The 11,827-nt window shown below is 32.6% G+C and overlaps 1 protein-coding gene across 1 annotated transcript in view; it reads left to right on the top strand.

Annotated features, from left to right (window-relative positions):
* Smp_196250 (putative supervillin) overlaps positions 1 to 11,827 on the top strand; it is a gene marked incomplete at both ends in the record, with an annotated part of 71,268 nt that overhangs the window by 32,852 nt on the left and 26,589 nt on the right. The window contains 7 exons of the mRNA XM_018794704.1: positions 537 to 622; positions 984 to 1,150; positions 1,900 to 2,123; positions 4,974 to 5,153; positions 6,303 to 6,686; positions 8,206 to 8,351; positions 10,445 to 10,601. Of these exons, the coding sequence (XP_018649090.1) occupies positions 537 to 622; positions 984 to 1,150; positions 1,900 to 2,123; positions 4,974 to 5,153; positions 6,303 to 6,686; positions 8,206 to 8,351; positions 10,445 to 10,601 (1,344 nt within the window). The remainder of the gene's footprint in view (positions 1 to 536; positions 623 to 983; positions 1,151 to 1,899; positions 2,124 to 4,973; positions 5,154 to 6,302; positions 6,687 to 8,205; positions 8,352 to 10,444; positions 10,602 to 11,827) is intronic.

Raw genomic sequence — 11,827 nt, 5'->3', positions numbered from 1 at the left:
GTGAAGTACAAATGTACGCAAACTGATGGAATTCTTCACTAATTAAGTACCGTAACCAGGATGATTTTGAAATATATGGAGTACTCCTTGAATAGCGCAGTGGTAACATCTTTGGCCTTGCCACAGGTTTGAACTGGAGGGATAGTATTCATTCCGTTCAGATCCCAGATACACCTCGGTAGTAAGTATCAGTGATTGTAGGATCTAGGTCGAGAGCTTCTTACAAGTTGAATCTAATCACCTAATATGCAGGGAAACACCAGATTCCACATTAGTAGGACTGTCTATTGTTAGTATCCTGATCCGTAATATACAACTGATCCCATTATATCCATTCATATTGTATTGAATATTTTTTAAGTATATAATGAACATCGGATGAGATCTAATAATAGCTCTACCTCATACAATGAAATATTTATAATCTGTATTTTTTAAATTTTTCTTCAATAAGTATCATGTTGGAAAACTAAGTGCTTGTAAATATCATTCATGTATTTGAATTTACGTAGAATGTTAATTTTATCTTTTTGAAGAACCCAAACATCAAGAATCATTTACGAAAGCCGATCCCATCAATAAGCCTGCAACCATAACGAAGCCAAGCCCACTTGTTAGACAGGTGAGATTTTCTCTTATTATCCCATGTATTACTTTGATAGTTACATACTTTGACTGCTGAATAATGTCAAGACTGAACTTGTCAATTAACATTATCTATAAAGTAATTTTTGCTTCCAATCATCATGTATAATTGTTGATGTTAGCCTTTATATAAACCGTGACAATACAGAACATTGTCCATTTGTTGAAAACTTTCCTTGAAACTATAAGAACAAAACATAAAACTGTTTGATCAAAGCAGTTGAAACTATGGTACAAAAAAGAGAATCACAAATAAAGCAACCTGGAATTTATGTACTTATATGTTTTACTTTATGACCATACCATATTTTAAGCATGATGTTTTTTTTATTTTTAAGGCATTTCATGTTTCCAAAAATGTTAGTGTACCTACTATGGAAGATAAAGAATTAACAGATTTTTTCACTAGTAAAACGACTATCGAGACAACTAGTGCAGTTGGATCAGTTAAGCTTCCGACTATATCTTCCCAACCAAATAAAGATTTGAACAACATTTATGAAAGGTAAGAGATTATAATATTTAACAAAAATACAAACATCAATGGGAAGATTCAAACAAACATTACTAAGTGAATTCAAACTTCACCCCATTGCACAAGCAAGTGGCTATCAAGACTCAGTAGCCAAGTGGATAACACGAGGGCGTTTGAAGCGAAAGTTACTGGGTTTGAGTCCCAGAGTGAACATCAATTCTGAGATGCAGGTACATCCAGCCGACTAGTCCCAAATAGGATGAAACGCGCGTCGTGGATTCCCCTGCTAGCCACTATCCATCTTTGCTTATAATACTTGTGAATTAAGGCTATATCGGGGCAATACGCACAGTATGCACATATGGCCAATAAGAGACTGACCAGTTTCAGTCCTAAACATCAATGGGAATATTCAAACAGACAATACTAAGTGAATTTAAATATAAATAATGTTTTATTGTTACACCTAATATTAACTACTCTTTACTATTATCATCTTAGTTATCGATGTATACTGAACTTTTAATTGATTGAAGATTTCCGATCATAAACTACTAATCAAAAAAGAGTTGGACTTATTTTATCAATCTGTTAGATTCGATTATATGTCAGATCATTGCCAGTCAAATTTCATTATAATACAGACATAGATAAAAAAACAAGAGTTAATCATAACTCTATGAATTGAATACTTAAATATTTGAGAAAAATCTTTCCCTTATTTACAAATAAAACATACAGTAAAGTTTCAAATGTATATTCACTTATATTTTCTAAAGGATAGCTGATGCACGACGTGCTGCCAGACCAGAAAAACGTAAACCTCCACGGGACTTAAGAAATCCTTTAAAAGCTTTAGAACAAAGAGAAAATATAAAATCAAACTATGAAGAAATTCGGACACCTATAGAAGCTATCTTAACAGATCAAGAATCTGCTAAAAATTTCACACCATTTCAAACATTATTACGTACAGTGGATCCATCTGTTAGAATTGAACAAGGTAAATTATTTTTTCCAGAATAATAACCATATTATTTATTAATATTGTAGTTGGATATGATTATCCAATGAAACATTATAATTACTAAATAATTGTAACATATTGCAGTACTAAGATCTACAGCACGTTAAAATTTACATTTTTGTTTGTTTCTTTTCAAATTCAAGACAAACATATGTTCTGATCTATACACCATTAGTTTGTTTAGCCATTTCAACCTTACTTACTTACTTTCGCCTGTTACTCCCGATGGAGCATGGGCCGCCGACCAGCATTCTCCAACCCACTCTGTACTGTGCCTTCCTTTCTAGTTCTATTCAACTTTTGTTCTTTCTTCTCATGTATGTCTCCATTTCTCGGCGTAATTTGTTATTCGGTCTTCCTCTTCTCCTTTGGCCTTCAGGATTCCATGTGAGGGCTTGTTTTGTGACGCAATCGGGTGACTTCCTCAAGGTGTTACTAAAAAACGTTTCCCTAGATCCAGCTACCAAAATTCGAAGAAAATACACTTTGTGTTTTCAATCTGAAATAAGAATTCATATGTTGTGTATTAGCAATCTCATAAATCTTCTATAAACTTTCTCCTTTTTACAAAACTTAATGTTTTCTATTACCGCTGACACTATTACTGTAGTGAAAGAGAACACGGGCGGGTACAACCAAATGTGTTCAAACACTGAATTACAAAAACTCTTAGTAAAATCTGAGAACCATACAGTAGATATTTCATTAGCAAAATGTCGATCAATTGTTCCAGACTTGATTGTTCCTTCGTTTACACACCGATCATTCTCTGTTCCCCGTTCTCTTTTATTCAATCTTATTAACCTTTTGCCGCTAGGTATTTCACTTTCTGTTGATGATACATACTATTTATACCTGTCGACATCAGTTGCACACACTACACCACATTACTACTTCTACTACTCTGAGCTTTGCCTTGATAACTTCATATCACTGGACTAATTTGTTGTGTCCAATTGAGCTGACGCATATGTGTTTATCCTGTCCAAAGTTTCATTTGACTGACTAATGACTTAGTTACTTTTAGGATGTCTTCGGTTAAATTAATTTGAGGGAAAAAACACAGTAAAATTACGCATAGATAGTAAAACTCTATAATAACTTCACGGTTACAGGTATGACAGTTTAAAAGCAAAAGTAAAACAATCACTTCCAGAAAGAAACAGAACTCGTTTTAATCAGATATATAACTTAAAAAAGAAGCATAGTACTTCGTTTCTACAAGGATCCTTTTTAGTTTTGTCTGTATCAGACAAATAAAATTGGGAAAAAAAAAAGAATGAATAGCGCAGCCTAACTTATTTCACTCTAATGTTAATGCTTAGATAATATGTCTCATAAACAAAGTATCAAATATAAAATTTACTCTTTTACTAAAGTAATCTGATTTTATGATAAATCAAAAAAAGATGAAATTCGGTCATTTGTCTTCCGTTTTTGATTCAATAGGGAATGTGATCTAGTTTTCATGTTGTTTTTTTTGGTTTGTTGGACATATTGAACAACTTGCATTATCGACTAAGAAATTAATACAGACAGCCATGTATACTTCGATGTAATAAAGCGTCAGTTAGATAAAAATGCATGAAACACACAAACAGATTCTTATTGAAGTCAATAAAACGTGACATTAGACTCAATATAGGTAATAGATACAGTCAATAACTTGATGTAATTTGATAACTTTCTAAAATGAAACTGAATCAGTCTATTTAAGTAAAGTATAACAGCAGAAATGTTACAGAAACAACAAGATTTTTACTTATTTCTTATCACATTATACATACATATGGATGAAATACTGTTTATTTAATGATATAACTAAGAACCATCTGTTGTCCATATCTCAAAACAAGTCAGTCAATACTTTGAAGAGGTTATCAGATTAGTAGTAGTTATTACTACATGCATAATCCAAAATGGTAAAACTCGGCAGGCTAGACAACGTAGAAACTGATGCTTTTACAATATATATACACTTAACGCCTATACATACTTTCCCTACGAATGTTTTTGTTAGCAAGTTTTGTATAGTAAAGAATAGTGTTATGAATAGGAGGTGAATATGAATCCCATGCAATCGTTAACGTATTTTCATAATTATAAGGTTAGTTTGTATTTCAATATAGTAGTCAAAGACTGTGGTGTACTAAAATAATATAATTTGAACTAATTAACGACTGACTTCATACATGATTAACTAGTTATTTCTTCTGAGTTTCGTTAGAAATACAACCAGTGCATTAAATGTGACGAATTCCTAACTCTGTTGTGGTAGGACCACTTCAAAGTTATTTTTAGAACCTTAGTTTTCCTGAAGTCCAAGTGGTTTAAGCCATATAAATCGTTTAACATGATACTTAGTATATATAGTGTTACAGTAAATATTAAAAACCTTCAATAGGTTGATAGGATCATCAGAAATGATGCAGACAAAATGTGTGGTGATGAATCTAACTAGCTTACATTATCCTAACTAACTAATTATAACGCGGAAATTCTAAAGATTTCTAATGCTTTCTAACAAGTCATGGAAATACTGAAAGACAATTAATCATTGATCAAGTAATATCAGAATCTGTTGCATGCTTTTTCCCTGAATTAGGAATTACTTATTAACGATAGATGACAAACACGAATCTGACTAGTAAAACATAAAACGTGAAATCCTTATACTTGAATTAACCTTACTAGTTAGTCAAACAACTATGTGATGATTTTTATTTTACTAATCAGGATTCAACTAAAAATAAATGCTATTCACTTATTAGAAAATCGTTTATCTTAACTTCTAACAGTTTCCTCCCCTATTTTATTGACTTTCAGATTTTGCTGCAAAAAACTCGATTCTAGCTGATTCAGCTAAAGCTGGTCTCGCATGCTCTGAGGATATAAACGAGGCTAAAGGAAATCTACGTTCAGTTCAAGAAGGACAATCACTTCGTAACACTTCAACCCAAAGACAACTTTTACCTTACAAACCAATCATGTTATTGCATGTCAAAGGTCAGTGTACATTATTAACACCTGGAGTAACTCAGTCAAAGTGCTATTTGAATAGTTAAAAGAAAAAATTAATATTTTATCGCAAAACTTTCACACTTTATTTTAGATCATTTGAACTTTTAGTAATGAGAATCTAGCAAGTAATCTGAAGTCTGACAAAGGCAAGATTTCTAAATGCTACATATAATTTCTAAATTGGAAAGACGGAAATTTATGAAAGATTCACTACTCACTGAAAGACTCACTCAAGAAATAGTTTTTCACAGATCACTCTTTGCCATACACCGCTCATGTGTTGTTGTGAATAAAATGACAGGTCTTTTCTCTAGTTAGTTAGTTAAGCAATCATATCTTCCTTTCTTTTAAATATTTATCTGAATTTATACACACTTACTTATTATTCGTTCAAATTCACATAATGTTTAATACTCCTTGAATGTATGTGAACGTAGTAATTGTCTCCAATAAGCTCTGTCGTTTATTGTTTAGTTTATTTCCACCAAACAACTACACCATCTGAAATCAAGTAATTTTTAGAACTGTTTTTTCGACATCATAGCTTCTATGAAGTACCTATACACAACACTTGTCAATATCAAAACAGATTATTTGAATTTCATTAAAAGCATTCAGAACTAAAATCGATTTGTCATTAAAAATTACGGTCAGTTTTGCTTCAAATCTATACTGATGTGGGATCAACTCTTAGTAAACGCCAGTTTCAAAATAGGACATCGTATGAACCACAATATAATCGTAAAAACTATTTGGCCACACGTTTTTGAATTTATCTTGTTATATGCTAGGTTAATTAAAATCAAAACTAAGATTTTTGAGTCATAATGTAAATGGAGTGAATCTTGATATTTAACAAAAATGACGTTTCTGGAAGCTACATATCGTCTTTGCCGATAAATCCTAAGAAGTTATGTCAAAGCTAAATGACTTATAACCCTAATCTCCAGTTCAGAGCAGCGTTTTGCAACATACACAAATTTTTTAACTTGGCATACTGAATTTTGTAGTTACATTTTATAACATATAAAGGTTTCACGTATGTCATATAATAAAAATGCTCGTACATATAACCAGACAATAATAAGAGATTTTGTACTGCCCTTTCTCATTTATATTGTTTATAAACTAAAGGTCGACGTCATGTTCAAGTTCGTTTAGTTGCCCCTTCAGCCAAATCTATGAATTCCGGTGACTGTTTTATTCTGATCACTACTGATTCAGTATTCGCTTGGTTTGGTGAATCTGCTAATATTGTTGAAGTGAATAAAACTCGGGAGTTAGCATCATGGATTCACAAAAAGCATGAATTATCCTATACTGGAAACTTAGGTGAAGCAGGACAAAATTTCGGTGATGGTTATATTTCAGTACATGAAAATACTGATTCTTATAATGGTGCTGGCTGTTTGGATAATGAAGATCAAAATAACACAACTGGTAATTCTAATCAGCACTGTTCTTCAGCTTTGAAGTTTTGGAAAGCTCTAGGTTATAATTCACCACAAATGGTTCATCGTAAGTTATGAGATTAATGAATTATTTTTAGTCCCTTTAATTGATGAAATAAAACATCCCGAATATTGATTATGGGTAGTTAAATTGGAAGAAGAACTAGAAAAAGTTTTAAATAAACTTCATTGAGCCCCGGTGATAAAGAAATGTCTCGATTGTGTTCATTATGAAATGGTAAATTGTTTAAACGAACTGACTATCAGTACTGAATCCATTTACAACTATTCAGATTCATAAAGATTTTTACATACATTATGAATACTAGAATCTAGTCCAACTTTACACCTCAATATGATGTAGAATTCAAAAAATGGAAAACAAATTGAGTTTTTGAATAAATATTATCAAAATCATCGTTAAGTAGTAACTTCCACAAATGGATGTCAACTAATGATATAAATATATAAAGGAAATATCACTCGATAAACAATCTTTTTACTTTGAAAGCTATTTAATAACTAAATAACTAATGCTGAATGTCTATGCGTCATCTCAATGTAGCACAAAACCATATGGAGAGATTTTGTCCAAATGTGCATGTAGATATGTTAATCATTTCATTTATTTTATTTAAACACAAATATTGGTACAAGGAAGCAGCAGATACATATGCGTCGCACAAATATCATTTGATTTGTGTGAGGGCTGTGATACTACCCGGGTGCTCAAAAGCAGGTGGATTTCTTAGGGGACCACACCCGGAGCCTTTGACCTAAGAGTCTGATCCACAAGGCGGTGGAGCAACGTGAGGAGATACAGTCCCATGGTAGATGGTGACCAACGATTGATTCATATGCCATTTGTTCCCTCAGGATACTGGAGCACATGTACACCATTGGTTTGAAATCAGGGTTTTCCAACTCCCCTAGATGAACTTCCCGTGTCCACCAACCCGGTTAAAGCTCCGGACATTCGCTTTTCGTCCTCTCAATTTCGTAAACAACACATCGGCCACGAGAAGGGAGTGAGTATGACTTCCCTGGCAGAAGCTATATACGCGTGGTCATGTGAAAGCATTGCGAGAGGGAAAGCGGACTCTCCACATTCTCGGCCGTAACAGGGCATTTGGGGGCATGTCATTCATACACTTTCTTGAAGATGACTTTCTAATATGAAAATGAACAACTGATAACCATAATATTTCAAAAACATCTTCTTTAGTCTTGAAATATAAATGGAAGATTAAGCAAGGATAACTGACAAGAAGCTTTGACGTAACAGTTTATGCTAACTGGAGTCGGTCAACGAGGCATATCCACAGTTCTCTTGTGAATCAATGCTTATCGTAACATTCAAAAAGATCTGATCTAGTCTTACAGTTTATTTAATAGATTCTATTAAGTCGTAATTAAGCACTAGACTAAGCATTATGACAGTGGTTATTCATTAATAAAATATTATGTTGCCTCATGTTTCTTATATCAATCAATTAAGTTATCTTTGTATCACAGAACGATAAAAAATAAACGTTGTTGCTACGATTAAATGATTTTTTTCTGCTTTTAACATTACATCTTATTAGACGCTGGACCACCTGAAGAAGACGAACGCTATGAATTAATGATTCAGCATACTAATCGTGTGTATCGTGTTACTTTAGATGGCTTAATACCATGTGAAGAGTGTTGGGGTAACCCAGTGAAACATCATATCTTACAATCAGATCAGGTTTGTTTACGAATTAATTAATATACTATAGATTTAACGATCAACGTTCAACGATGTTTTTGTCAATATTAAACTTGTAATCAGATGTAATACAGTGTAAAAACTTTTTCAGGCGTTTCAGAAGTGTAACTATTACAGTTGCTATTGCTTACAGTTTTCTCACAAGCATATCACTTATCTATACGGTACTCTGAAAGGTCACTTTATCAACAAAATGATTGGGAATTGTGTCATCAAAAAAGTATCATAGAAAAAAGTAAATAAGAATGTAATAAACATTTAAACATTTTATAGTTTTACTGGAAAGTTCTAAACTCATGTTGAATCTGTTAGTTTACATCGTTGACGACACTTTGTTGTTAAAAGTGATCAAATATTTCAGGTTATGTTTAAATGAATCTTAACTACACATACGATTTAACTGTATATCAACAAAATCTTGACTATAAACAAAGTTAATAATCAAGAAAAATTAGTCAGTGGTCATTCATTTACGTCTGGTGTATAAAATATTTATGTGAAGGATTAATCTATTGGAAACTTAGATCTAGTGGTTTTGTATATTTCATGTACGTTTATATATAAGATCTTTTCTGTAAGTATTTTGTCCTTACTGACTTAGTTGTCCGGTGCCTTTAAGTGATGAGTGTTAGAAACATTGGAACTTGTTTCTTTCACCTCAATGTCATTTATAACATTTATTCAGTGAGGGGAGATACGTCTTCTACTCAATAGCCTATTCCTTCAATAAATGTTTTTTTCGTTATAAATTTCATGTACCACACGTACAGTTAAGGAAAGACACCTTTAAAAATGAAATAATATCTTGTGACATAGTGCATCTTAAATTTTTTTTAAACATTTAAACAACAAAACACTTTCAAAGAGAAACATCAATATTACAATTAAATAACAATAAATTCAAGTTACCTATCTGAAATCAGGCAGGTTACATATTGACAAAAACGAGTTGATTTTTCATTGTTAACCTTCATTTACCACTGGTGGTAATGTTTTGTTATATATTTTTCAAAATTACACTTCTAACAAAAAGGTGTATTGCACATACATATAAAATGTGCAAGAAATAAATCAATTCAATAGTTTTATTTAGTTAAGATAAGAATCGATTCATTTAACCATATACATTTCACGTGATCTGTGTTGTTCTTCGAAATTTATTTGTGTATTCATACAATTCAATACATATTTTAACTATGTAATTTCATATTTGATATTTCAGTGTACAGACCAGTAATGATTGTGAATGGTTAGCACTATGTTCAAATTGATAGATTTTCTTACTTGTTTAAAAGTACTAAGATAATACTGTCCACTGTATTTAAATTTTAGTAAATTGTATTGAATACTAGTCTCTTACCGAAGTGACTAACAGTTAAAAATTAAAAGTGAATTACCGTGAATTACCACCATATAAAACCTGGAAGCACTGGACGTCCGTTTAGAACAAGTGTGAGACTCCTAATCAGTGCGCATCCACCATCCCACCTCGCGAGATTCAAATCCAGGACCTATCGGTCTCGCTCGCAAACGCTAAACCTCTAGACTACTGAGTTGGCATCCAACGGTATTGATGTCCAACTTCAACCAATCCATAAAGTTGAGCCACCGTCCTTCGGGTCTGTTATGAGATAGTAGCTCACTGAAGGCAATAACGAACTTTTACAATAATTTCGTACCTTCTAGATCTTACCAGATTTATCTTTATTTCATGATATAATGTTACATGACAATGTGCACTGGCTTACACATTATTGTCATAGTACATAAGCTTATATAGAACGATACTATGTATTCCCTTAATAGCTTTCTCCTTTGATTATGTTGATTTTAAATTTCTCTATCGGTCTATCGGTTAAGTGCTCTGGAGCGAGACTGGTATGTCCTGGATTCGAATCTCGTGAGGCGGGATCGTCAATGTGCACTGCTGAGGAGTCCCACAATAGGACTAAACGGCCGTCCAGTGCTTCCAGGTTTTCCATGGTGGTCTAGCTTCAATTGACTCATGATTTCAACTATATGTAAAAAATGATCAATTTATTTGTTAAAACTGTTATTTCAATTAAATATAGGCATTCGTTTTTGATTTTGGATCTGAAATGTATTTATGGACTGGTAAACAAATTACTTCTGAACTCCGTCATGCTGGTATTGAATTGGTCCATAAAGCATACAATATGAATTATGATTTTGGTCAATGTAAATTAAATCCTCTGGATCCATTAAACTGTAAGTAATAGTACTAGTATTGGTTTCTTATTTAATCAGATTATCGATTTTCCATATAATCATTTCAGTGGAATTATTCAGTATCCGTTTATTAATTGTATTGTTGTACCATAGGAATGCATATCATACATAAAATTATCATTATTAACCTGTGTAGTAAACAAAACTCATCGGACCATTTATGTGACCTTTAAGTAATCCAATTATTTTTGAGACAAGCTATTTTCTCTCCCATTTTAAATATTACACAATTAAACTTAAGTAAACAGATTTTTGTATCCTGTATGAGAATTTTTAAGACTGAAGTGAAAATTGATTCAATTTTCGACATGACCATATTTGGTCAGCCGTAATTCTATTACAAACCTAATTGGACAAACTCTTTTCTCGGAAAGCTTATAGAGCATGGTAAAAGTGATAACATTATTTTCAGTTAAGATTCTACTATTTCTCTGTAATAAATCTTGTCTAATTGAGTGTTTTATGGAAAATAGTTTCCTTTGAAGATAGTTTACATCATGGAAAGACATTGGCTGAGCATTCACAGATTTCTAGGAAGCTCTAGATAGCTGTTTTATTTCGAAGGTATTCTTTAGTGACTATTTACCACTCAACATGCCTCCGAATTGAGGAGCATCAGATGTTGTAGGGAGTGCTAGCATCATTCGACCACTGTGAAGGAATTCAGTAGTTCGTATCTATTTACTAACATTATTAGCGGACTAACTTATAGCAAATATAGTGAATAATGAACAAAATAATTACTTCAAACCATCAAAGACTGATACAGTAAGATTTAGAATCCAAGTTTTGGATTTCAGCTTCGAGAATGTTGTGAGTTCTTACAATGACTTGAATTTTCGATTTGCTGAGAGAACTGAGAGTGACTACATAGTTTGAGGTAGTTTTCAGTTGCGATTGTGGTTGCACGAAATCGGGATTAAACATTTACACATGTCACAACGAATCACCATCTTAATTACATATGAAAATAACACGTTACCGAAAACACTACTCACCTGTATTGACTACAATTTTCTCAGTGGTCTGAGACGGTACTTGAGGTGCTGTATAACAAAAAGAAATGGAGGAGAATGTGGTGAGGAAGGACGTGAGTGTGTGTGGCGAATATGCTTGTTTCGTGAATGTGTTCTTCCCTTTACTCGTCATGCGTACAAAATTAGTAGTGAGGTTAATTGGCGTCGGTGGAACGAGAATCTCATAAC

This window comes from Schistosoma mansoni, chromosome 1 (genome assembly GCF_000237925.1).
Source record: "Schistosoma mansoni strain Puerto Rico chromosome 1, complete genome".
Classification (NCBI taxonomy): Eukaryota; Metazoa; Platyhelminthes; class Trematoda; order Strigeidida; family Schistosomatidae; genus Schistosoma; species Schistosoma mansoni.
Note: the sequence above shows the minus strand (reverse complement) of the source record. Positions and strands in the feature narration are given on the sequence as shown.